This window comes from Prosopis cineraria, unplaced genomic scaffold (genome assembly GCF_029017545.1).
Source record: "Prosopis cineraria cultivar Desert tree isolate PC_DT_omini unplaced genomic scaffold, ASM2901754v1 PC3, whole genome shotgun sequence".
Taxonomy (NCBI): Eukaryota; Viridiplantae; Streptophyta; class Magnoliopsida; order Fabales; family Fabaceae; genus Prosopis; species Prosopis cineraria.
In genome coordinates this window covers 37,987,072-38,014,108 of record NW_026555334.1, presented here as the reverse complement: position 1 = coordinate 38,014,108, position 27,037 = coordinate 37,987,072, and the positions used below count along the sequence as shown (strand labels likewise).

General features: G+C 36.4%; 3 protein-coding genes and 1 pseudogene across 4 annotated transcripts; 1 reads left to right on the top strand and 3 right to left on the bottom strand.

Annotated features, from left to right (window-relative positions):
• The first annotated feature begins 235 nt into the window (after positions 1-235).
• LOC129306066 (mitochondrial fission 1 protein A-like) lies at positions 236-2,984 on the top strand. The gene is made up of 5 exons (XM_054946404.1): positions 236-395; positions 892-1,030; positions 1,954-2,075; positions 2,543-2,606; positions 2,698-2,984. Exons 1-5 carry the CDS (start codon positions 315-317, stop codon positions 2,781-2,783), a joined length of 492 nt encoding a protein of 163 aa, XP_054802379.1. The 5' UTR covers positions 236-314; the 3' UTR covers positions 2,784-2,984.
• A 916-nt stretch (positions 2,985-3,900) lies between these two features.
• Positions 3,901-5,527, bottom strand: LOC129306065 (uncharacterized protein At5g39865-like; annotated as a pseudogene).
• A 4,597-nt stretch (positions 5,528-10,124) lies between these two features.
• On the bottom strand, positions 10,125-16,345 carry LOC129306623 (uncharacterized). Its single transcript, XM_054947304.1, has 8 exons — positions 16,191-16,345; positions 14,983-15,138; positions 14,153-14,258; positions 13,194-13,376; positions 11,437-11,919; positions 11,216-11,287; positions 11,006-11,103; positions 10,125-10,780 (listed from the first exon to the last, which is right to left on the bottom strand). The coding sequence occupies exons 2-7, from the start codon at positions 15,028-15,030 to the stop codon at positions 11,042-11,044; spliced, it is 954 nt and encodes a 317-aa protein (XP_054803279.1). The 5' UTR covers positions 15,031-15,138; positions 16,191-16,345; the 3' UTR covers positions 10,125-10,780; positions 11,006-11,041.
• Positions 16,346-19,779: 3,434 nt separating this feature from the next.
• On the bottom strand, positions 19,780-22,049 carry LOC129307394 (two-component response regulator ARR9). Of its 2 annotated transcripts, none has more exons than XM_054948336.1 (5): positions 21,481-22,049; positions 21,244-21,386; positions 21,045-21,122; positions 20,499-20,569; positions 19,780-20,400 (listed from the first exon to the last, which is right to left on the bottom strand). In XM_054948336.1, exons 1-5 carry the CDS (start codon positions 21,581-21,583, stop codon positions 20,073-20,075), a joined length of 723 nt encoding a protein of 240 aa, XP_054804311.1. In that variant the 5' UTR covers positions 21,584-22,049; the 3' UTR covers positions 19,780-20,072. The 2 variants fall into 2 exon arrangements, with proteins under 2 accessions (XP_054804311.1, XP_054804312.1); XM_054948337.1 differs by having other exon boundaries at positions 21,244-21,347; positions 21,481-22,045.
• Positions 22,050-27,037: the final 4,988 nt, after the last annotated feature.

The following is a 27,037-nucleotide window of genomic DNA, read 5'->3' as shown; positions in this document are numbered from 1 at the left end:
TTAAAAATTATAAAATTTAGATTTATCATGATTCATTTTTTATTTTTTTTATTTTTTAATGTTACAAGTAAAATTAAACTCAGCCTCTCTCACTGACCAAATTTTTTTTTCATACCACTGTGCTACAAGATGATTGACAAGTCAATTCTCTTTTAAATATAGATTTATTCTGTATTTTCTACACCTAGAGGCTAGAGTTACCTGTATTACCTAAATAATAATAAAATTCTTAAAGTCCCTAAACTATATATGCGAACCCTCTTTTACTGCTCGCCCATTCCAGGCATCGAGAGCGTGATTTCGCGATCTCCAAAATGGACAAGATATTCGAGTCCATCGGTTCGTTCTTTAGTGGTGGCGATCAGATCCCTTGGTGCGACCGCGACGTCATTGCTGTAAGTTTCTGAGTCTCGTGTTTCCCTCGCTTCAGTCCCCCTTTATTTGCTGATACAATCTCTTGCTCGAATTTGAAACCCCGACCTTTTTAATTTTCCGAAAATCCTGTTTCGGCACCCAGTACTCGGGTAGTGTCGACTTGATCTAATTTCGGCTATCATCAATTTCATTTTTATAAATTTACTGATTTGATTTATAGCTCGGTCCACTGGCATATTTGTTGTTACCATTATGGCTTTGAACAGATTCAGTATATCATAATTGAGCGCTACTTCTCGTTCTTCTCAACAAAATATGTATTTATTTTCCAAGTAAAGAATTGGTAATATTATTTCCTGTTGAAATTGTTCAAGTAATCGCAGTGATGCTACTGCAGATTTTACTCTCGATTCGTTAACTTAAGCTGGCTATTATGTTGGTCGTAGCGTACTTGCTCGCCCTGTCCTCCTGCTATTTTCTTCCATCTGTCTGAACTATTTTCGTATTTTTTTGAAGGGCTGTGAGAGAGAAGTTGCAGATGCTTCAAATGGCGATTCTGAGGAGCGGAAGAGTGAGAGCATCATGAGGTTGTCGTGGGCACTTGTTCATTCAAGGCAACCAGAAGATGTGCAACGTGGGATAGCTATGCTTGAAAGTAATATCACAGAATAAATTGAGTACTTCATATTTCTTTCATAATGTAGCTGCTCGTTAAAACGCTACTTTTATTTGCCCTGATCATAGGTCTATAGTTTTTGGAGGAAAAGTTCCTTGCTCCATTCTTGATGTTTTTGCCTAATTGTGGTTTCATTTTAATAATTCCTGGGAGAATTACGTTGAACTGTTGAAGTCCCATACAACAAAATCAATTACTACAAAGTCCATTAACAAATAACACATTGTAGTAATTAATTTCCTTGTGAGACCTGTGTGTAATTTTCCCATAATTCTTTAATTTTCTTGAAACAATAATCATTGTTTTGTTTGTTCTTGGTATTTCATTTCATCTCCATAACACAGCATAATCTGCATTAATTATAAGCATCTTTGCTCTTTCCTGCATGGCTGCTGACTATGATTTCTCTGCCTTTCATGCCAAACCTAATCCATGGCATAAAAGTATGCTCTGTGATTATTGTCAGTTGTTTTGTTTGATTATTCTGCGAAGTGCTAACCCTAATTTAGGGATTGGAATTTTGCCAACGTAGCATAGGCACAGTATTTAAGCACCCTCTGCGTGGTTCTTTGTGGTCCCACAAAAGTTGCAGTCTGGTCATCGTGAATTTATGATTTTCCCTGCGAATCTGAATATGAAATGAAAAATTATAAATTTATCGAAGTAGCTTTTGCAAGGCACCATTGGACCTCTAAGAACTCTCAAACGTCCAACAACTATTGCCATTTGCTCCAAAGTCCAAAAGGATATCACTCAACATGCTAGTGCCCCATGATTTACGCTGCCATGAGTAATGAAAACTCAAATGTTAATATCAAAGGGCCTTATATTTTAGCATGCTTAGAAACTGTTTAAAAGTAAGCCTGAACTTTATCATTTGTAATCCTTGATGTGATTTGCAGCTTCGCTGGGAAATAATACCAGTCCTTTGCACCAAAGAGAGAAGCTTTATCTTCTGGCTGTTGGATATTATAGGAGTAGTGAGTTTTCGAAGTGTCGGATGCTTTTGGATCAGTGTTTGGAGGTCTGTCTTTTTCAACTTAACTTCTCTATGCATCTAACCTGAAACCTTGTTTTTCCCGTTCCTGATGCCAGACGGTCTTGTGTAATTTTTGTTGATACTGCTGGTCAAAAGCTATATAATAAGTGCATATTCTGGCTGGGAGTACGACTTCAAGACCTATCTAATCCCCATGAAACATCTGCCTTTTTTCTTACGGACTGGGGAATATTTCTGTTTTCTACGTCTAGTTCTTTCTTTTCACTGCATACAAGACCTAGTTTTTTCATGATTTTATTAGCTATATGTCCTTGTATTATCAACAGGTAGGATTCTTCACCATATTAGGAGGTTGAGTATATTTTTGCAGATAAGTTTGGCCACGCTTAACCTGTCTTCACCATAGCCTTCCCCCCCCCCCCCCAAAAAAAAAAACCATACCTTTTTAAAATTCAATCGTCACTGTCTATTTGGGCATTTTGTTCTTGCAGATTGCACCTGATTGGAGGCAGGCTCTGTCCCTCAAGAAAACTGTAGAAGACCGAATTGCTAAAGGTTGTACTGGGATTTACTTCTTGAGCTTACTTTTTATCACATGATGGCGTTAACTAAAAGAATTGCAAATGTTAATGTGTTTTTAACGCAGATGGTATCATTGGAATTGGTATCACTACCGCAGCTGTTGGACTTATAGCTGGAGGACTTGCAGCAGCATTTGCCCGCAGGGGATGAGGCAGTCCTACTCACGGAGACATGCTTGCGATTTTGGCCTCTTGTTTTAGTTTTTCTCAGGAAGCGTGTTAAACAGGTCAATGAGAAATGAACCTCAATTGACGACTGGTACTTCTAAGGTTTTAAATTCTCTCTAAACATCTTAAGATACACAAACCATAAAACGATTACTGTTTTTCAATACGATACTCATTCAGCCAATCTTTTCTCCGCTGTCATGTACGAAGAAGCGATTCCAAATCTATGAGTAGCAATGATTTTCAGCTAAAGTTGGCTAATGGTCTAGTTGGTGCCTTATATTGAGAAAGGCCTGGTTGTTGGAATCAATCGTCGAACAGTATACATCTCTTGTAAACCCGGCACACATGCATTGTTGTTTGGTTTGAGGCACCTCTAATTAACGAGGTAGAGAAATACTCGTTCTTAGCTAACGGTTTCTGTTATTAAAAAAAATAAAGAAAAATATGCTTTTTGATTCTTGCACTTTGTCCGTGTTTTGTTATAAATTTTTACATTTTTTTTTGATATTTTGGGTCCTTATACATTTATTTTTTGCTGTTTTACATTAATGTAAGGTTCTTACACTTTGTTTATTTTATTCACTTAGGAACTTAAGAGATCTAAAAATAAAAATGTAAGGATTCAAAACACTGAAAAAAATATATAGGGATTTATAATAAAACACAAGCAAAGTGTAAAGTGTAGGGATCAAAGGTATGTTTTTCTAAAAATAAAAAATAAAAAACTACACAGTCTGGGTGAATTTGGATTTTGGCATTAAGAAATAGGGTAGTCCGTACTAATATATTTTGTGATTGTCATTTTAATCCTAAACTGGCACTAAAGCCAGCTGCTGCTGCTCTTGTAGCTCATTTTCAAGGCTAGTCGGATTCGGAGCAACTCACCAAATATGCTGTGGTTATTTCGTTGACCCTGATTCCGGTGGCGGGATGCCGTTGCCTTTTCATGCATTGATCGGGTGTCCATGTTAAATTAAAATACATTCCTCTTACAGAAATGTGGGACACTTGAGTTCAAATGCGTGTTTTCTAATGGAGCTAACTAACGAAGTAATGGTCAATCACAGAAGAGGAGTGCCTGACAAATTTCACCCAGAAAGCCTAAAACATGAGAGAATTGAATTGAAGGCAATCATAGTGTGGCAAGAGAATGTGTTGACAGCAATGATGAGAAATTCGAATTCAGCAAACACATAATTGAGAATCATGAGCAGCAAGCGGGGCATCTTATCAAGCCATTCTCGTTGCAGTGCGGGCACCTCCTTAACTCTGCTACTTCCCGCTCGAACACCTTCCTACTACCATTGCAATTAAGGCAGGGCACGAACCTGACACCTCCACAACTGTCGCACTCATACTCTGTATCTTGCTTAGGAAATCCCATCAACAGTGTTGCCAATTCTCCAGATTCATTCATTTTCTTTATTTCCTCTGCACCTCCTACGCGCCTTCCCCTTATGAACACCTCCGGCAACCTCACTGCCTTGTTGCCTCCTACTGCATTCTGCAACTCCTTCCTGTACGATGAGTCCATTGAGATGTCCCTTTCATCCACTGCTACCCTGAATCCCCTCAGTATCATCCTCACCGCACAGCAATCTTCGAAAGTCTTTCGGATCCCTCTTAAACTTGTGAAATAAACCACTATTTTATCTTCAGTACCCGGTAACGTTGACCCATGCAGATTGCTAGAAAACGATGAGGTTAATTGGCTGGACCCCGTGGACCCGACTCCTATGGAGAAACTGCTTCCTAATCGTCTGGATGATAATGCTCGCCGGTAACTCCAAGCTACATCTGGGTCCAATTTAGCAAGCAAGGCTTCCTCGGATAAATGTCGCCAAAGTGGCTTGCTTTCCGTTGTTATTTCTGAGGATTCGGATGATTCAAGAAGTTTCTTTGCAGAGCTTTCTGCAGTGGGTTGATTTTGAACACTCGTAGGCGGGTCGAAAATGGAGGACTGAAGCACGGGGGTGCCATTCAAACCGTCGTCCAGGCCATTCATGAGTTCCCATGTGTTGATGACACAGTCTGGGGTCGGAGATTGCTGTGCCTGTGTTTTGTTTAGTTTAACTTGAGGAGAGATCTTGTGGAGAGAAGGACACTCCAGGGAGGTAAAGTTAATGTTTTGAAGGTGTGACTGGTCATTAGAAGAGAACCGTAGGTGGTAGAGGTGAGGGACACAAGGTGGTGGGTGTCACCTTTTCTGGTAGGGTAGTGATGAACTAGAGGCATTGGTAGAGAAAGAGATCTTGGAACTGGTGAATTCGAATTGGAGAGGTATGAAGCTGGAGATGGAGAGCGAGAAGAAGCAAGAGGAGAGGAGCGATCCTCATTGTTTCCGGCGACTATACTCACTGGTTTTGAGGCTGAGCAGCCCATGAATCCAGAACTAGAGAATCTGAGTAATTGATGAATTGGCTTTACCTTGAGTATCTTACCTTTTCTTCGTCTTCTGGGGACTTACTTTTTCTTTTCTTCCCCTTCTCTACCGCTCTCTCTCTCTCTTCCTTTAACTTTCTGGGTTTGTCTTCCTCTTTTAGAAGACTTTTGGACGGACTAAATGTTGTGCTTTAACAGAAAGAGCATTCTGAAGGTACTATGATTTTTAGAGTGTAGGCATGGAGGCTTTAGAAGTAACTGGAAAGGAAGAGAGACAGAAAAGAAAAGGTGTGGGGATGAGAAGGTGCTGTCAAGAGGGTTGGAGGGGGAAGATGACAAGCATTGATTATGTCAAGGGCATCAGAAATGACGGTTTGGAGCTTTTAAATTTATTAGGTGATGAGTGATAATCTCCTTCCGTCAAATGGAACAACGAACATTTCAGAGATTACTTTTATGATTAACTAGTTTTAGTCTATATTAAAATAAAATTAGGGGGTCTCCCATTAAGTATGAAGAATTGGATGGAATAAAATGCTCGTGTAATTTCTAACGAATCACTTCTGATTTATCAAATCCAAGTAAAGATTATTTGGCACGAACAGATTGGCAAACTCAATGTCATAGTCCATTTAGTTACCCTTCCATCACGTCGTTTTAAGTCAAATTAGTGTTATATTTTGAGAATATTGACATGCATCAACATTCATTTAATAGTGTTCTGAGTGAATCCACACTCTGTTGAGGGAATTTAAGCAGATCAAAGCAGGAAGACAGTGAATGCCTGCGTCCTAATGACTCTACTGAGAATTTTCATATAGAGATAAGAAATATTGAACGAAGACGCGCGCTTGACGAGTGAGTAAGGGATCACTGGACACTGGAGGTTGACAAGAGAAGCGAGTCATGATGAGAAATGATGGAGGAGAAAAAAGAAGGGAAGAATTTAATACGAGCTGGCCATTGCCATCATCAGTTGCATCAGAAACTGCAAGAATCGGCCATTTGATATGTGAAGGACCACAAAGCAAACCCTTAGATCCCACACAGGCCACAACTGCATTATTCCAATGGTGGGTCTGGGCAGCTAAAGTAGCTGTCTCATCTGCTTTTGCTGTTTTACTGCTAACCCTTTTCAAATTTGAAAAGATGAAAAAATGTTTGCACATTTACTGTAAATGTGGGTGTATTCACAATCACATGTTCCTTTTCCTTTCAAAAATTGTTTGCGAGGGTGAGTTTGAAGCACATGAAATAGCTAGTAGCACCGGTTGATGCTTTTGCTGTAAACGGCTCTTCTTAGTAATATTAGGGAAAATTACATTCAGACACCACATCTCTCTAAAATTTACAATAGAAGATTATATTAAAGAGCTCAAATTATTCAGACAGTTTATATGACTTTAGTTTTGTCATGAATAAATGACAATGATCGTGCTGTTTTAAAATGAAGTCCAGGATTTAAACTCAAAAGTAAATAAATTCACTCATAACTCCGCCTATGTTTATAGCCAATCCCAAGCCCGGGTAAAGGAGGAGGGTTGTGTTAGGTCATCAACAGCCAATGTAAAACTTTGTTGAATCTATCATGAACATGGACAATAGACGTTATAATGTTAATGCTAGGTCGTTGCCCGTAAGTAACGCGCTGCATGGCTCGAGTACAGTGATAAGTGAGTTAGAGCCGCTGCATCGGCGCCCGGATGTAGTGTTAAATGAGCAAGGGCTACCGCGTCATTTTGGACGCACGCGGCTAAAGAAGTTAATCCATAAGAGCAAAATTAGATTTGGTACTTGGAATGTTGGGACATTAAATTGTAAATCTGTAGAGGTTGTAGGGGTTATGATTCAAAGGAAAATCAATATCATTTGCCTGCAAGAAACAAAATGGTGTGGAAAAGAAGCTAAAGATATTCAAGGTTTCAAACTTTGGTATACAGGAAAAGTAAGTGCACGCAATGGAGTAGGCATCATTATAGATAAGGAGTAGAAGAAGAACGTTGTAGAAGTTAGCAGAATTGGAGACAGAATTATTTTCTTAAAAATGATAATTGGACGTGAGTCTGTTAATATTGTTAGCGCTTATGCGCCGCAAGTCGAGACAGAAGCCAGTCTTAAGGAATTATTTTGGGAGGATCTGGAGGGGTTGATTCGACATATACCACAGAGTGAAAAGATTTTTATTGGAGGAGACTTTAATGAGCATGTTGGGAGGGAAGCTGGTCAGTATGCGAGGGTGCATGGTGGTTTTGGTTTTGGAGAGCTAAACAATGAAGGACAAACTCTTCTTGATTTCTCATTGGCGTATGATTTTAAAATTGCCAACACTTGTTTCAAGAAGAGAGATGAGCATCTCATCACTTATAAAAGTGGAGCCTCAAGGTCACAGATTGATTTTCTTTTAGTTAGGAACATAGATAGAAGACTTTGTAAAAATTGTAAGGTGATCCTCGGAGAAGCTGTAATGACACAACATAGGGTCCTAGTCCTTGATGTGTGTATTATGAGTAAAATTCAAAAACGTCGATAAGTAGTAACACCAAGGATTAGGTGGTGGCAATTAAAAGGTGAGAAGCAAGATATTTTCAAGTGAAATCTTTTGGATAAAGGAATTTGAGAATCTCAAGGAAGTGCTAACATCATATGGGAGGATATGGCTAAAAAGATACGGGAGGTTGCAAAAGTAGTTTTGGGAGAATCGAAAGGTTCTGGTCCGAGAGATAAGGAGTCTTGGTGGTGGAATAATAGTGTACAGGACAAAATCAAGTATAAGAAGAACTGTTTTAAAGCCATACATTTGTGTAACAATGAGGAAAATTGAGAGAGGTACCGTATGGCTAAGAAGGAAACTAAGAGAGCTGTGGGTGAAGCTCGATCTAAAGCTTTTGAAGAATTTTATAAGAACCTTGAGACGAAGGAAGGAGAGCAAAATATTTATAAGATTGCCAAGAGTAGGGAAAGAAAATCAAGAGATCTAGAACATGTAAGGTGTATTAAGGATGAAGAGGGAAGAATTTTAGTTACAGATGATGAAATTAAAAATAGATGGGAGACTTACTTTTCTAAACTTTTCAATGATGGAGATGATTCATCTAGTAACTTGGAGGATTTAGTAACTGGTGAAGGAGAACAAAATTTGTCATTTTATCGAATAATACGTGATAAAGAGGTAAAGGAAGCTCTTAAAAAAATGGCAAATGGTAGAGCCAACGGACCTGATTGTATATCTATCGAAGCGTGGAAATGTTTAGGTGAAGAAGGGGTGAGATGGTTAACTAAGTTATTTAATGTGATTTTACAGTCCAAGAAAATGCCTGATGAGTGGAGGAGAAGTACATTAATTTCTATTTATAAAAATAAAGAAAATATTCAGAATTGTACTAACTATAGAGGGATTAAACTCATGAGCCACACAATGAAATTATGGGAGAAAGTAATTGAGCACAGGTTGAGATTGGAGACAAGTATTTCTGAGAATCAATTTGGTTTTATGCCAAGTAGATCAACTACAGAGGCGATTTATCTACTAAGGGGATTAATGGAAAAGTATCGTTGTAAAGATAAAGATCTACACATGGTTTTTATTGATTTGGAAAAAGCTTATTACCGTATACCAAGAGAAGTGCTTTGGAAAGCGTTAGAAAAAAAGAGAGAACAGATTGCTTATATTAAAGCCATACAAGATATGTATGAGGGGGTAAAAACTAGTATAAGAACGCCTAGTGGTCAAACAAAGGATTTTCCTATAAAGATTGGACTACATCAGGGATCATCTCTGAGTCCTTATTTGTTCAACTTGATTTTAAATGTTTTGACGGAACATATTCAAGAGGAAATCCCGAAATGTATGCTCTTCGCGGATGATATAGTTCTTATAGCAGAGACAAGAGAAGAGGTTAATTGCAAACTTGAGTTATGGAGGAGGACATTGGAGTCGAAAGGTTTTCGTTTGAGTAGAAGTAAGACGGAATATTTATATTGTAAATTTGGTAAAGGAATATTCGACAATAATTTGGAAGTGAAATTGGGAGATCAAATTATACCTCAAGTGGAAAAGTTTAGATATTTGAGAGCCATTATTCAAAATGATGGCGAAATCATTGGAGATATTTCACATAGAATTCAAGCTGGGTGGTTTAATTGGAAAAAAGCTAAAGGAGTTATTTGCAACTATAAGGTGCCTAATAAACTTAAAGGAAAGTTTTATCGCACTGCTATCGGACCGGCAATGTTATATAGTAGTGAATGCTGGGCTCTAACGGGACAGCAAGAGCATAAAGTTGGAGTAGCAGAGATGAGAATGTTACGATGGATGTGCAGACATACACGTAAAGATAAAATTCGAAATGAGCACGTACGCGAAAAAGTGAGGGTGGCACCTATTGAGGAAAAAATGGTAGAAAATCGGTTGAGATGGTTTGGGCATGTACAAAGAAGACCAAGGGAGGCACCACTGAGAAGAGTGGAACATATAACTTTGAGTCCGATTAAGAGAGGTAGAGAAAGGCCTAAGAGAACACTCTTGGAAGTTGTTAAACGCGATCTCTTAATTAATAATATTCTTAAAAGCTTGATAAATAATAGAGCACAATGGCGTCTTACAATCCATATAGCCGACCCCACCTAGTGGGATAAAGCTTGTTGTTGTTGTTGTTGTTTGTAATCTTGAAAATTGCCTATGATGCCAAGTTCCAAGTTCCAGCCCCTTGCAATTGCCAAAAGCGTACAAAAGAAGCTAGAATTAAACATTTCGTGAGTTGAGAAACAAGGCGATAAATAAATATTCGGTGAAGTAATCTTCATCTCTTAAACCGGTCTTGATCAAATCATCCACCTTGCGAGTTTAGGCATAGTTCTCACCGAGACTCTAGAAGAGTGCCAGAGATTATTCGATCAGTTGTGTAGCAAAACGTAAAACTAAAAAGTTGAAGACAGAAAATAAATCACGTTCAAAGGGGATTATATTGGAGCCACCAGCACAACATTGAATTAAAAGACTGATGTCACAAGGCCTGAGGTTGCATACATGATTTTCTAAACAAATATTCCCATTCTGTAATTTTATAAAACGCACGCAAAGAACATGAGGCTGGTGAAACATCTAATCACAGGGGCAAACTTATGATGCATATCTAATCATCATCATGTAAAGTTCAAATCATGTATATTAGCAACTGTTGTATGGATAAATCTTGAGTTCTCCCTTTAATTCTTCACGTCCTTGCTAGCCGTGCTTCCATTGGTCAATAAATCGTATTTTGCTGCTGAGTGCTGATTCTACTCCAAAAGGGCACATCTTGAAGAGCAATCCACAACTCCAATCATCAAAATGCAATCCATGCAAAGTAGATTTTCTAGTATCTAACAATACGTAGAAAAACTATTTTTTGCAACACAGAGTACCAAGAACCATGACCACCAAGACCATGCTATTCCCTTCCATGCAAACATTCCGGATTTCATTTCCCATCACTAACACTATGACATCAGAGATCTAGACAAATAAATGTGTTCACCCAATGCTCAAATTTTGAAAACATGTTGACTTCAAGACTTCTATTTACAAGCAATTGATTCCTAAGGAAGCTGATGAACCTGAAAGTAAGGTAAACAAACCATTGTTAGGCACTTTGACAAAAGCTCTTCTGTATGAATTTAGTAACAGTACTTTACCAATAAAACAGTTAATTTTTTTAATGAAAAAACAGTTGATTTTTCATTTAGCAATATTGGAGCAGGATGTATCATTGAGGAGGTTTTTGATGTAAATTGATACCTACGTCACATTAAAATTAAAAAAGAATTGATAAAAAGGGATACCTGAAAGTTTCTGATGACTAGATGTTCTTTATCAATTTAATCACTCCCGAAGTCTTCATAACTCAAGCCTTCCGATATAGAATCCAGCCTTTTATTGTCTGCTTTAACACCAAGACAATATCAAAGTTAGCAGCCATCTCAAATCTTTCAAGCCAACGATGGATCTCTTTGGAGGTCTTTCTTTCCCTTTTTTTTTTGGGTATTTCTCACCTTGTTCTCCTCTTTCCAGGAAATTCTCGTCAGTAACTAGGAAGGGCGACCGTGAATAGTTCTCTAGTATTTCTGACAAATGAGAAACTGTCTGTAAGAAACTAGAGACTGAAATCAAACTCTAAACAATTGGCATCAACGATAACCCAACCAGTGGGAAACATGTAAGCATGCAGATGCACACATGGACAGACAAGAAGTCAGAGAGAAAGAAGACTAACCCGAACTCTGAGAAAAATCAGCAGTAAGATCAGAAAGGCTAAAGGTCCTAGGAATCTGCCCCAAAAATCCAAATGAAGAAGCTACATCTGCATCCAGAAGTGGCATTGATTGACAGTTGGACTCCACACTTGGGTATGATGTAACTGAGGCATCACCAATCATTGGTCGCGTCTCCAAGACACTATTACCAGTACCAAACATGTAAGGAGAACTGCGTGAGTATCCAGGTTCTGACTTGATCATTCCCCCGTTAATTCCTTGCATCAGGCCCATGTTAGAGTTTTGACCTGACAGTAAGCTTGGGGGAGCACCAATCCTGTTGGCATGAGACATCTCAACTGTACCACGCATATTTGTGCACAGGGATGATCCATCATTATTAAACACGCTCTGTAAACTAGAACCAACAGGATGTTGCAAGTTTTCAGGCTTCAGAGCTGTTCCCACGTGCTCTGCAGCATAGCATGCTGGATTCTGGTGCACTACAGCACGAATAACATTTGTTAGAATACCATGTAAAGAAAAGAAAATTAAATTTCACGAAAAAAGATGGAGTTAAACATATACCATATAGGCTTTAAACAATGAAACAGGTAACCGATTTTTCTCCTTTTTCCCGCCCACTTTATCCATTCAATGACTACCACCTTTTGATTACTTTGGAACATTAATAACATTTCAAGGATAACAGAAGAACAAAATTTATCACCAGAAACAACGTAAAATCAATTATATTATATCCTAGTCTCAATCATAGTCCTGAAAATTTTCTCCAGCTTCCCCAACAAATTTTCTACAAATACAGCACCCCATACCTTTGGAAACTATTGCCACAAAATACCCAGAGAGAGAAAGAAAGCTTCACAAAAAGATGAAGGTCGTTGGAACAAAATGAACTGGAATTTAACTTCAGTTCATCCCCCATATTCAAGGTTAGAAATCACACCCACCTTTTTCTTCCAGTAAGATATTGTAAATACTAATACAGTAACTATTTACACAAGAAAACGAAAGGAAAATTTAAAAATGCCTGAAATATGAGTTACTTATCATCTCTTCTGTAATTAAAAATAAGTGGTTCTTATCTCCAAGCTGCAATATTATTCAGCACTAGAAATCATGACAGGCACAAGCACAGAGACAGAAGTCTAAGCAAGCACATAAGATAGAACAGAATTTTACTTGAATTTCGTAAAAATACACCCACCCACACACACACACACACAAGACGTCTTCTATTGTAACTGGAACATTAAACAATATTTGGATCTTTTGCAATGTATTGACATGACCAAATCTAATCAATTAGATCAACCTACCACATCATGTGCCAGGCACCTCTTGAAACTACAATATGAAAAAACGTCATTTTATGATTTGCAAAAATAAATTAATATTGCATCTTCTTCGTATACATCGAACGATGACTAATCATTCTTGGAAAAACTTGAGTTAACTACTATGGTTTTCAAGTCCTTAGCATTTTATTTTAGTAATTACTCCAAAAATCACCTTTTCTATCCCTCTTAAATGACCATCAAGAAGTGTTCAACCCATCAGATCAGTCTCAAGGATCATCAGAACTGAAGGGAAACATTCTCCATGGCTGAAAACTTGATTGTACATTGAATTAAGCACCAACTCAAAAGATAAATAAGAATGAAGTACCTTCGGTAAGCATGGATTACATAGCATTAAAGGAAAAGCTTGGCCGGAATAAATGAAATTAATACTCAAGGAAGTGATAAAGACGCACATGCGGAAATATGTGACCCATTAGAGTTAGGAATTGATGCAACTGCAGTTGGTTGTAATTGATTCATTAAATTCATCTGCCGTTCAAGCAGCCTGTTGAACTCATTTATTTGCTGCATTACCACCAATCTTAAATAATAAGCCTTGAAGAACTCCTGATTTTCTTCTTCAAGCTTTTGCCAAACTGAAAAGAAGAAAACAAAAACACTGAATATAGAAATAGCAGGTGAAAAAGTGACCTCTGACTTTTGACTAAAATGCCCAATCTCATGATTAAAAAGCAGCTTCGACATCATGTCAGTAATGGAGTTTTTTCCAGCACTGGATTTGGGTTCGAAATTTTCTCATAACAGAAGCCTCATTATCAAGTTATGAGCAGCCTAAGTTATTTACAACAATCTACAGGGTCAAAGAGAAGAGAACAAAGAGTTCAGCAAAATGAAAACATGAATTGAAAGGTAGCAAAGTTGTTCTCAACAATATAGCAAAATAGCCAATAAAACCATACAGTCAATATAACTTCCGTTACCAAGTTCAGTGATGTGTGTGTGTGTATCCCATTTTGATGGTGATAGAATACATCTATTCACTTCCAGCTTTCAACCCAACAATAATCTGATTCTCTGTGATTTATCTTCTGTCACATTCACTGACCTCTATTCTGAAATGCAATCGTACAGTCAAGATTTTCACATAAAATATGATAACTATATTAAAAGCTAGGCTCTAACATTTGGACCTAAATCATCTTTTAAGGACCCATGTTCTATCCTGAGCAATGAAGCTGGAAATAACGACTAAGAAATCAAAAACATCTGGAATAAAAAGAAAATTACATCGAAACTTGAAAGTTTAGTTTAATAAAAAGCTACTAATATTGTAGCATGTACAGGGATATCATATCAAGTCTCCTGATAATTTAAGGTGCGAAATAAATGGCAGAGAACAAATTTCCATTACCAAGTTCCGTGAAACCAGGCTCTATTTTTGCTTCATCCAGCAGCATTTTCACAACTTCTTTCTGATTCATATATAGTTGTAAACACCGTTCTATAAGATTTTGCACCTAGAATGAGGCAATACAAAACTTAATAGTTAGAAATCTCATTCTTCCCCAAGATACTAGAATATCATACTTTTGAAAATCACTTGGACATTTGTATATTCATGCATAATTCATACATAAATAAATACCACAATCTAAATGCCAAAGCCCTTCCCTAAATAGGAAAGTGTGCACATTGCACTGGGGTTGGAAATTTCTGTAGCTACCTATATATTAATACATAAATAAATACCAATATGTCCACACAGAGATCAGTTTCCAAACAGACGTGTCCAGACATTGCATGGGGATGACATTTTCTGTAGTTAGCCATACTTCGGAAATAGGAGCATTGTCCAATTACATAAGCACCAGGAACTAATATATCAGATAAAGGATGGCGTTATAAACAGGCAGAGTAATTACCTCTTTTCAATGCAAGTATAGATGCTTCCATTAAACTGACAGTTATTTGACGAAAGAAGTGCGAAGGGCAAACTATGAGGGCACCCAACACTTTGTCAAACAACTGTTAGGCAGGTATTTTTTACATCATTATCTCTTAAGCAATCAATGTTCACAAACAATAGCGAAACCTGCATATTTCTTGTCATATACTTAAGGTTATCAGGTGGCAAAAATATTTCAGGTCCGGAAAAAATAACAAACTACATTTTCAAATGGATTGTTTACTATATACACCAACCATGCATGACTTATAGCTAAGCTGAAGGTTACTTCTTACCAGTTGTATGTCCTCCCGGGAAACCCGTCTCTCGGATCCACTTGCCATATCTTAAGTTCCCGAATTTGCTCGTAATAAGTGATGAAGTTCTAGTGTTTTTCACAGTAAAGCTCCAGTCGTACTTTGAAGTCAATCAACAAGCCCTATACCTACCACCTGAAGGCATAATAGAAGTAAGGAAAGGAATTGGAACCACATAAACTTTGCCTGAGATCTTAGAAGGTAGAAATCAGGCTCATAATTTACTTCAGAAAAACAAATGCTAAAATTAAATGACGTGCACAGGGAAGGGGAGAAAAAAAGGCAACAACCACCATGAAGAAATCGAATATAACTTTCTGCCCATAAACTGTTTGGAGTGGCTTCACACGCACACAAACTTTAGTCTTAACAGAATAGGTCGGATCAAAGGGATAGATTTCCTTAACCATGCTATATCACCGAAACAACAGAAATGATGCAAATAATTCAATCGTGCTCATAAGGTTCCAAATCCTGTGATTACAAGATCAACGAGAGAAACTACAGGAATCTCAAAACAAAATCAATTGAACCGTGGATGCGTGTTGTTGAAGGTTTCCAAAAAAAAAAAATCCCCAGATACCGTGGGGAAAGTCTCAGGCCGAATACTGGACATTTTGTCTGAACTGGAAACGAATTGGGAACCTCGGAAACAAGCCCAATACCTACCACCTGGAGGCATAATAAGATTAACAAAAGGAATTCCATCCCTGCAAACTTTTCCAGTAGTCTTAAAATGTAGAACACAGGCTCATAATTTGCTTGAAAGAACCGTGTGCCGAAAGTAAGTGACGCACGGAGCTTGTAAAGGATGCAAGGAAACTGGAAAAACAAACATGAAAGAGGCAACAACAACCCCGGACAAGTTTAACAGAACTTTCTGATTATAAACAGTTTGAAGTGGCCTCATGTGCACCCAACATTTCATCCTAAGTGCGTATGGCAAAGCAAAGAGACGGGTTTGCCTATTCCAGTAAACAAACCACACCAGAGAACGATGCAAAATCCAATTCAGTCGTGGCTGACACGTCCCAAATCATATGATCACAAAATCAATAAGAGAAACCAGAAGAATCTCAAAAACGAATTAAAGTAAAGCATGCACGCGTGTTGATAAAGATTTGGAAATGAAGTTCTCAAGATACCAAGAAAAATGAAAGTCCAGGAATAAACCCTAGGTAACTTACCAGAATTGGATCGGAATTGGGGAACCTTAGAGAGGGGAAAGGTCTGTACAGGGAGAAAAGGGAGGAGGTGACGAAGTTAATACCCTTAATGCCTTAACTCTATGATCAGCATCATTGGCATTATTTTAATTATTTATATACCTTTCTTCTTTTCAGATTTTTGAGATGAGGGCCACAGGTGTTAGAATTTTCGGACTTACGGACGGTCAATTGGGCCAAGAGCTCCTTCAGCATGCCAGAACGCGACACGTGGTAAAAGAGGGATGCACGTGGGGCTCAGGTGACTCGGATTCTCTTCCCCTCCACCCTACCATGCACTGCCTCCTGATAAAATTTTGGTTTTAGATAGTGGTTTATTTCTATTTATAAAATATAAAATTCGAGTATTATTTAATATTTTGTTCAATGTATTTCAATTGAATGTCTGAGATGACTTGCTATAAATTTTATGTTCCTTAAACCCCATTTAAGTTAGTAAATAAGTGACTGCTTCCCACTGAGTAAATGTGGGACTGAAAAAATAAAAGTAAATTTAAAATATCAATTAATTAATGGACAGGGGGATAATATAGTAAATATCACGCACACTTGTAAAGCTGAAAAGAAAAATGGATATAAAAATACGATGAAAAGCAAAATAGCAACCTTGATTGTTAAGAAAAAAAGCAGACGGTGAGCTCTTCATCTGTGATCAATTAAGGGGAATTCTTGTAAATATATATATATATATATATATGATCCATGTAATTTTGTAAACTTTACTCAGTTTAAAAAAAAAAATGACCGTAGCAGTAAGCTCTCCATTTACGACGGAAGTTTTACTATGTCTATTTGGAGAGATTAATTATTTTTTTATTTCAATTTCTAGAATCTAAATTAAAATTATACCTGAAATATTTTACTTATATTTAAAATTTTGATTTTTGAACTTATAATATGGAAAAATATTTTTTTTCCAATACTACGGAGTGATTAAATTACCCAAAATAGTAAAAAATAAAGATAATGATACTGATTTTTTTTTATATATAAAATAATGATGATGAAGATAAAGAGCATGCAAATGTCTTCAGTTTATCCATCAAATTCTGGGCTTTCAAAACTCGAAAGTGAAATGGGCCTAAAATCAACAATCATAAGACGTGTGCCTGTTAATGGACCTAATACCACCACCCCAGTTTTTCCCTTCATTCTTTTTTCTTTCTTTTTCTTAATCCATCATTCCTTTTTCTAAAAAAAAAACAGAGAGAGACAATGGTAGTTAAGTTTTATAACACTGAATTAATAGTGGTTAAGTCTCCAGCAATATTTTTAAAAAAAATCAGTTAAAAGTATCAATTCAAATAATTACGAATCCAGAAATTTTAATTGTAAATAATTATTTAATTATCAAATGTAATTTTTACATTACAACAGGAATTTCTTTTTGTAATTGTTTATATTAATATTTACAATTCATTATGCATAAATTTTTTTTTGATAACGTAACTGTCATTAATTTAGAGTTCTGGGATCTAACTGTGATTAATGTAATGTTATGCAATTCAACTTTTCTTTTCTGCCCCGTCCAAGACATTCTATTTAGTATACATTGACCAGACTTTGAACAAAAAGGAAGTCAGTCTATTTCGGGAATTCCCAACTACAAGGGGCAACCAAAAAAAAAAGAGAGATTTTGTTTTTACGAGAGGGGGATTTTTGCAAAGTCAATATTGATTTGTTTAGTTGTTTATGAGGAGTGGACCGAGGCTGAAGAAGAGAGCAACCGGATGCTCCCTTGCACAGTGTCTTATTAACAAGACTAAACAATATAAATTTGAGCATGCTCCTTTTTTTAAAAAAAAAATTCACTATTCAGTTATTGACGAACAATATAAAACCATTCGATAAGTAAAAGAGAATCCAAATTTTTAGGGTCAGCGAAGAGAGTTCAAGTTAACAATTAGCCCTTCCGTGAAGTAGAAAGCATTGCTTTTATCTGGAGAGGGCTCAAAATCAAAATTTATCATTTTGGCGGAGTACTTGGATTTGATTGACACCAAACTTGATTGCGGTGGCATAACTTCCTCGATCCGGATTGCTCAAGAAAAATCAATCCATTTCTACTCAATCAACTTGCAGCTCTAATCCTGCTTCTTATAGTATGTCACACAGACACGTACTGGAATGTTAAATAAGTTTCATACCAACCCCTTACAAAATATATATATATATATATATTTTTTTTTTTTTCACGTGATATAAGTTTAAGTTTAAACTCAATTAGTTTCCTACCAACCCCTTACAAGTTCTCGAGGCCTTTCAGGCAAAAGGCCTGTATGCCCAAGTTAGAGCAGGAGTGATGACCTTTTCCCCATCTTTCATTACCTGTTTTTTTCTTTTGTTACGCAAATAATATTTTTTTTTCATTAGAGACAATCTTATTTAAAATTTTTTCAAACGTTAAATGTGAATACTTTTTTTAATGAGTTATCCGAATCTTGATTCATTCGGCTAAACTTAACTCCATTCGTGATTACCTATTTCTAATCATACCAAAGAAGGGCATTTTTTTTTTTTAATAAGTAGGGCAAATCCCAGAGCAGCTTGCAACGCAATACCTCGGGGCCAAGATAAAACCAGTTTATCCTCATACGAAGCATCAAGCAGTCCATCAGAAGGATTACTTAAAATTTGAAAGCCGCGCTCCTATATTAGATTCCAATTCTCTAAGCAGTCAACACAAAGTTGTTTTTTTTTCCCCCAACACAGGTCAGAAGTTCAGGAATCGGAACCAATTAATTAAGGGGCAAAACTTGCCAATTTCAACAGAGCTATTTAACAGGAGAAGATTGAAACAAATCTCAGAATTTAGAGGACCGATAGAGAATAAAAATAAATTAGAGGACTCTATCGATTATCGAAACAATCTCCAACAATTAAGGGACCACAATGAGACTTTTGCCTACTTATTATTTTCTAATAAAATTTTACCCAAATTAGGCTTCATTCTTTCTTTTTTCACCGAACAGCACTGGCTTGACGAGAAAATCAAACAAGTCTCGGAGCTATTTGCCAAATTTAACACGTCAAACCAATCCCCATACCGATTAAGACCCAAGACAAAGTTTAACCGAAAGATACAAGATTTCCAAACAAAAATTATCGTATCCTTCTAAGAAAAATTCCCCCTTATATCATAGCATAACAAATTGGAAAAAATACACTTTTATACTCTTATTTTAATGTTATTCGATTTTTCTATTTCTCACCATTAAAATTTGACTCGTTATAATTTTCAAAATCGTAGATTTATTTTTTCATTCTTGTAATAAAGAACTCTAAAAGTGATAACATGGGTCATCGGTCCGTTTCGGCAAAAAGAAAATGTAACTTTCCCTGGACATTTACACTTTCCCGGAGCTCCGGCCCAACAGTACAATGAAAAGAAAGCACGGAATAGGGAACAATTAAGCAGAGGTTACCTGCTGGCCAAAAATATTCCTTTTCAAAAAAAAAAATTAAAGGTTCTAGGCTTCGTCTCTGCTTTAGACATAAATGCGACTGGGGATTGGAAAGGGTAGAAAGGGTGGGAGAAGAGGCGGAGAAATGGGAACAAGAATCTAATTTTCCAGAATACGTTCATCGACACCGGAAATAAATCATTTGAATTTCTTCTCTCTCTGTCTCTCTACTTCATTTTTTTTTTCTTTTTTGGGTATGTTTGAAGAAACAAAATTGGAAGCGGGATTTTCCAGGAGATGTGTACAGGAGGCAACTCTCTCTACAGTCCGTATAAAGCTTCTATTATCCAACACTGGAGTTAAGACTTGAAAATGATTTTTAAAAAGAGGTCATATGAGAAATTGAGAATTACATATTGTAATTTCAGAAATATACTGATCACACCACCGTTGCTATGTCACTGTATCTAGGTCTCGTTCTGTCAGTCTCAGGCGACAGCCCCTGCTGTTCTATGGCCTTTCTCTTGTTATTACTGGCTGCTCGCGGTGATTGTGGTTGTTGTTGATCTAGTAGTGGCTGTGATATAATATGTTGTTGCACAGCAGTTTGATTTTCTTCAGTTTGAACTCGTGGGTTTTCAGGATTTTCTTGCGTTTCAGGCCTTTGTTCTTTCAACTTTGTCTTCATCAAATGGGGTCGGAGCTTATTCAAATCTGACAGCCTCACTGGCTTGAGAAAAAATTCCTCTGCTCCTTCCTCCAAGCATCTGTTGCCAGGTCACATACACATTCACATGTAAGCATTCCACCTCGGAAAAATGGTCCCGGAGGGTTTTATGAATACTCAAAATGTCTCCCCCATTACCTGCTAATTCTTGAAGGCACATTCTCCGACGACATAATCACCACCGGTATATTTCTCAAAGACGAAGATTCCTGAAATACCAAAGGGAGTCCTGTAAATTCACAAGTCTGCCGGTGCCTAAACTGAACGGGTGAGCAGGCACAGCGTTCTCAGAGATGAACGAACGAATTCTCCTCTCTGATCTAGCCACTACAGGATGCCCTTTTTAAGAATGGAAAACTTTGATTATAACTAACGAAATTAGTTTCTTATGCATAGTTTCGAAAGCCGATAAGGAGAATATTGCGGGAGTTGTCCCCCCCCCCCCTCCCTTCTTTTCAGTTAAAGTGAGAAAACTTGATTCCCGAGTTGACAGCATTGAGCAAGAGTAAGTTGGATTTGGAATGCAGGCTTTCAAAATGGAAAGTCTTCACATGGGGGGTGTGATTTGAGCGAAAGGGTGATTATTCTGAGTGTAAAGACCGAGAAAAGTGGGGGGCAATAATGGAATATAATGATAAAAGGGAAAGAGGACGGAGGAATAGAAACCAAAGCACCAAAGCATACCTTTATTTTCTTGAGCAAATCATAGCCTGTCATGCCAGGCATACAGTAGTCGGTAATAATAAGATTCACCTCCACTTCCTATAAGCACAGAAAAGTCCAAAAGGTTCAGGACACCCTGAAATGAAAATGAAGCAAAAGAATGGCAGAAACGGGTCGTGGAATCTCAACCAATTGCGGCAAAAAAAAAAAAAATCAATACCTGATGATTGCCAGGAGAAACCGACAGCGAGCCGGGGTCGATCCGGTCATTCTCGCTCAAGCCTAGGAATTCCAGAGCCTTGCTCCCGGAATCCACCGTGGTAACTGTTATCGAGGAAACAGAGTCCATTAAGAAGAGCAAACCTAAGATCAGTGGAAGAAAGAACATCATTTGAAATTTGCGAGCCCATAAAAAAGTTTTCTGCCGCGAGTACCCCGAGCGGGGGGTGTGGAATACCTTGATAGGAAGAGGTCTTGAGCAGCCTCTCAATGAGCTTCCTGTCTATGAGGCTATCATCTACGGCCAAAACGTGGAACTGGGACTCCGCAGCCATTCCCATTCGGCCCAAATTCCGGATTGAAAACAAAACCCAGAATCGCGGTAGAGGGGAATAGATCAGAGCGGAGGAGCGGAGGAGCGTTGGCTTTTATTCCGTCGGACCGGCTTGGTCGGTTATGGCGGAGAGGGAAGGGAGGAATGGTTTGTGCTTCGGGCGAGTCTAGGGGAGGAGGGAGGGAGAAGAGTTATGTATGAGAAGAAGACCCACCAAAATCCACATCCCACAAAGCAAGATCTGGCCAGATTTCATCCAAAATCTTGCAAAATTTCCAAGGAGGATAGTTGAATTACAGGGCAAGCAATGCAGGGAACATAAAGAAACAAACAAGGAACGAATAAAATAAAATTAAAAAAACAAAACAAACAGGAGGAGGATGGGAAATAAATGGGAGTGAATATATTTTGTTAGGTTGGAAAGATTTGGAGAGGATTTCAATATATACTAGAAAGAGGAGGGAGAGGAAATGGAAGGGGAAGAAATGAAATAGGAGGAGGGAGGGAGGGAAGGAAGTTAAAAAAAGAAAGGAGTGAGTGGGGCCCGAGAAAATCCGATCAAGAGATACAGGTGAGGTCAGCAAAGGAGCCTTTTTCTTAAAATTAATTTCAACAAATGAATAATATTGAAGGGGTGTGTTTGTGAAATCATGTGGCGCTCACCATATCTTGAGAGAGAGAGAGAGAGAGAGAGAGCAGGTGGTGGGAAAAGAAAGGCCATTTTCCTTTGATTTCCTTTTAAGATTTGCTTCCCATGCCATCCCATCTCAGTATCTCATGCATCCCTCCCCCTCCCATCCCACCATCCTTTTATTTGCATCCATTCTTCTCTCTGTTTTTTTTGTTTTTTAACCCATTTCTCCCTCCATGTTTTCCTACCCAGCCAACCCCCAATGATTCTTGGAATATTTTAATTGAAAATAAATAATTATGTACTTAACGCGGTGATTAAAGCCATTGAGTTGAATTTGAATTGATTCAAGCGAGGTTAAACTAAAACACTGGAATTTCCTTGCTCGGGCGAATGAGTTAAGAATGGAAAGGGTGTGGCGTTGTTGTTCAAGACAGTAATGATAAAGGGGAGAAACATGATTGGCGTGCGAATTGAGCAAGACGAGATGGGTTGAGAGGGAGTGTCTAGAAGCAATAAAAGTAAAACCCCTGATGAGGAGTGAAATTTCAAACCGTGGTTGGAAGGTCTGGGATTGGATGAATGGGTGTGGCCTGTGTGGACGTCCATATATGGGAAAAAGGGGGGAGAGGGGTCCATGACGGGAATTAAAAAAGTGGAGTGGCACAATTTTAGTGGGCCATCTTCCTTAGATTTTGTAGTGTCTTCTTCCTGCTTTTTTCGCACCCCATCATGCCCGATGTTTCACTCCTAACGCCATTGCTACGCCACTCTTACCTTTCTCCCCCCTCTTTCTAAAACCATTATATTTGTCATCTTGGCCAGAGTCAAGTGTTCATATTCGATTTCTTCCCTTTCACCTTTCTCCTCCATTTTGCATGCTCCATCTTTTCTTGTTTCATTCAACCTACACGCTCCCTTGCGCATCACACGTATCTATGCAACTTTTTCTTCTTGACCGAATATCCATTCTTTTTTTAACATGAAAAACAATTCCAGAAACTAAGGCATGATAGATCTCACCACTTGCCATAATTACACTGCTAAAAAACAACCTTATACATAACGACTTTTATATAACAGTTATTTTAATAACTATTATATAGAAAATGTGGGATTTGATTCTAAAGGCTATATAACATTTATATACGATAATCCTTATAAATAATATTTGGGTTTATATAGCAGTTAAAATGAAAACATGTTGTATAATCTCTATCTTTTTAAATTTTTTTCCAAAAAATTATTTTGCAATTATTTCAAAATAAATGCTGAATAGTTATGAAATTATATAGCAGTTACTTCTAGTGATCGGTATATAGTCTTTTTTAACTTTATAATCTAAAAACTATTTAGCAATTATTATTAAAGTCAGTAATTCGAGACTAAGTCTAATGGATTAACTAGAATTCATGTGAAAAAATTTACGGCCAAGCTTAAAAAATAATTTTTTTCATGTTCAAGCTAGCCCAAATAGATCCAAAAAAAAAAATCAGGCTAATCCCAATTCCAAATACCTGAATAAAAATTTTTATTTTTAAAAATATATAAAATATAATAAATATTAATTAATTTTTTACATTTTAGGTCATTTTATACTAAATACAATATATTTAAATCCTAGACATTGTTTAAATATCAAAAAAATAAATTTTTATAAAATAAAATAATTAATTAATTAAAAATAATTTTAAAAATATAATTCGGTTATTTGAGCCGCTTAAAGCTCAAATGAATTCAGGTCAAGCTTGGCTATTCGAGCTTGTTAAGAAGTCGGGCTATTTGAGCTAGACATATTTAGGTTAAGCTTGAATAGGCCTGTCTCGCCCGAATTCCTAATTCCTGATTATTATTTTTAAATAACAACTAAATAGTCTCATTTAAAATCTTTTTAAATTTCAAATTTTATGTAGACGTTACATTTTAAAAAACATCAAGCGCTCTCTTTCTCTCACGAACCTCTCTCATTTCCTACAAAACCACCTTCATTGATATTGAAGAGTGATTTTTAGCCAAACTTAGTTGTTTTCCGCCATCAAAGAGCCTTTCTTCATTGTTGCCTTCCTCCGCTATAGGCTTTTTAGTGGATTTTCTAAAATTATTGGTTTCGTATAACTTTAAAGTATTTTTTAAAATTAGTATAAGGAGAGAGCAAAAGGCTTGAGGTATGACAATTTCAAGTAGTTATATTGCCAAAAAATTTTCAAGCATAATAGGACATGATTAACATCATATTTAATGTACTAATGCTGATCCTATAATTAGAGAAGGATAATATGTGATAGCATGTGATTCAAGCATTGATTCTTTCTTATTTAACTGTCCTAACTATCATTAAGTCATTGGTCACATTTTCATTTAAAATGATTAACACTAGATTGACATTGTAGATAGGAAATGGATGTTTGTTAGGCATACATCTCAAGAATATTGGGATGGAGTTTGAAAATTTATTAAGTTTGTATGAGAGCATAACAAGAATCAAGAAAGAAGTATTTGTCCCTAGTTGTTTAGGGAGAGGTTAAGGTTGAACACGTGGCTAACATCTCTTACTTACATGTGGCTGTAACTAGTTGCATGCACAACGTTGCAGGAAGCATTGTGATTCACAACATACCCCTCCCTATTGATCACTTAAAAGTTTGACTATTCGTTATGCATGAACATAATTATGCCTTGCCTATGCCCATACCAAATGTAGAACTTGTGCAAAAAGTATTAGGCCTGATCATTTACTATGGGTTTCACGATCGAAAAATAGGTATATTAATTAAGCATTTCTTATTATTGTACTTTCTTTTTAAATAGATCACCAACATTGTGTTTGCAACCTTATGACAAGGTTCCAAAGCTATCCAATGACAATAAGGGAAAAGGGAAGGGCAAGAAAATATAAACTTTTGAGAGGATTAAGGATTCTGTCACACATTTTATTGATCTTATTATCATTTTGACATGTAAGGCACTTGCACAATTCAAAAATCACACTTACTAGCCTCACAGATAGGGTGGTTTTGATAAATCCTCACATGACCTCCCCCCATGGAATGAGGGCAATGGACGAGGAGCAATGGTAAAATTGAGCAAATGAAATCAACAGTTACTTAACCCATATGACCAGGAAGAATTAAATTTCTTAGCGTTATTTTGTGACATGTGAATCTTTTTGAGCAATAGTCATATTTGAATTTTGTTTAATTAAACTACTTTTGTATAACATATACCAATATATGCATGCTCATTGTGATAGGAGTCATTGGATGCTACTGATTCTCAATCCATATAGAGTCATAATGTGGTACCACAATCCTATTAGAGGGTAGCCAAAAATTAAAAACATATCATGATGGTGTTTAATAAGGAGGTTAAATAATTTTTCTGCATGTGTGTAATTTACTATGTCCATGTGATCTTTTATATAAAGTTTCATACTATCATGTAAGGCTATCCAAACGTTTTGAAACCATAAAAAGTTGCCTCTCATTCAAGTAACTTCTACTTTTGATAACACATTTGAATGGAAGATAATTAAAGTATATATTTACCTTAAATTTATTTTATCAAATCAAGTTTATTATATTATAACTCACTTTTTGTTTATCAAACTGTCCAAAACAATATGTCAAGATTAAGGATTGTGGTCATAACATCATGAAATACATGAAAGGCATAGTTGAACATGTGCTAGATGATGGGGTTATGCCTGACTAAGTATTTCTCCTATCCCTACTTTATTAGATTTAATAATTTACATTATATATCACCTACTTAAACTTGATTTATGTTATATTTGGCTTAACAGTACTTCGAGGATGCATTTGTTGAGTAATATAGTTCAGCTCAAATTGAAGAAGCCCTTAAAGAGTTGGCCCAAGATTTATCGAAACAATGGATACAAAGAAAATGATCACTATGCTCATTAGCTTATTGCTCAATAAATAGGATTATATTAGGTTTTTTAATCATGACTAGGCAAAACATGGTTACTTTGGCCATAAGTTTTGATTTTTGGTTAACCTTTTGGTCAACTTATTTGCAACATAACCTATTGGCAAATTTTTTTCTTGAATTAGTTTAATTTGTAGACATTGTTTTGACAATATTGAAATAATTACAAATAGACTTTAGAGAAAATAAAGTTGGATTATTGAAATAATGATCAATGCATATGAAATTTGGTTTCATTTGGAATTATGTTATTGGATATTATTGCTGGCTTATAGTCTGTATTATTATTGCGGAAGGTTGCTAGAAACGCAGCTCCCATATTTTTTTTGAAAAAAAAAAAACCAAACTATATAGCATTTATTTAAGATAGCCATTATATTGATTAAACTATATAGCGGCTATCTTATTGGGAACCTGTTAGGAATGATTAAAATTGGCCTTGACTATAATGGTTTTTATGAAATAATTGTTGAATGTAAAGCAACTATTTAAAGATGATTTTAAGAAAATTGTTATAGTTTATTGAATGTTAAGATATCTCTTAACCAAAACAAAATATGTAACAATTATTCAAAAATAGCTGTTATATAAAGCCAAACTGTATAGCAAAAATAATTGTTATATAGTTGTTTTGAAACTATATAGCACTTCGATTTATAGTGGTTGTTAATTCTTATATATAGGCAAAAAAAATTTCTCTAATCCTATTTATATGGTAGAGAATTTTTTTTCCTCATTTACAAATCACCTCGTTAATTTTAACATAATTTTTTCTTTTCACCCTCCATTAAATGTTAAAAAAAAATATATTATTAAAGTATGTATATTTAATAAAAAAAGTTAAAAATTTATTAAATTTAAAGATAAAATAAATATATATTA

Excerpts from the sequence above, each read along its gene's own strand:
- LOC129307394 (XM_054948336.1), bottom strand. The coding sequence starts at position 21,583 with ATGGGAATGGCTGCGGAGTCCCAGTTCCACGTTTTGGCCGTAGATGAT. Across the intron at positions 21,387-21,480 it reads CAAGACCTCTTCCTATCAAG|GTTTGCTCTTCTTAATGGAC; the intron begins GTATTCCACACC and ends CACTGATCTTAG. Across the intron at positions 21,123-21,243 it reads TTTCTCCTGGCAATCATCAG|GAAGTGGAGGTGAATCTTAT; the intron begins GTATTGATTTTT and ends CTGTGCTTATAG.
- LOC129306623 (XM_054947304.1), bottom strand. The coding sequence starts at position 15,030 with ATGGCAAGTGGATCCGAGAGACGGGTTTCCCGGGAGGACATACAACTG. Across the intron at positions 11,288-11,436 it reads TGATTTTTCTCAGAGTTCGG|AAATACTAGAGAACTATTCA; the intron begins GTTAGTCTTCTT and ends CTCATTTGTCAG. Across the intron at positions 11,104-11,215 it reads CCTGGAAAGAGGAGAACAAG|ACAATAAAAGGCTGGATTCT; the intron begins GTGAGAAATACC and ends GTGTTAAAGCAG.
- LOC129306066 (XM_054946404.1), top strand. The coding sequence starts at position 315 with ATGGACAAGATATTCGAGTCCATCGGTTCGTTCTTTAGTGGTGGCGAT. Across the intron at positions 396-891 it reads GCGACCGCGACGTCATTGCT|GGCTGTGAGAGAGAAGTTGC; the intron begins GTAAGTTTCTGA and ends ATTTTTTTGAAG. Across the intron at positions 2,076-2,542 it reads TTTTGGATCAGTGTTTGGAG|ATTGCACCTGATTGGAGGCA; the intron begins GTCTGTCTTTTT and ends TTGTTCTTGCAG.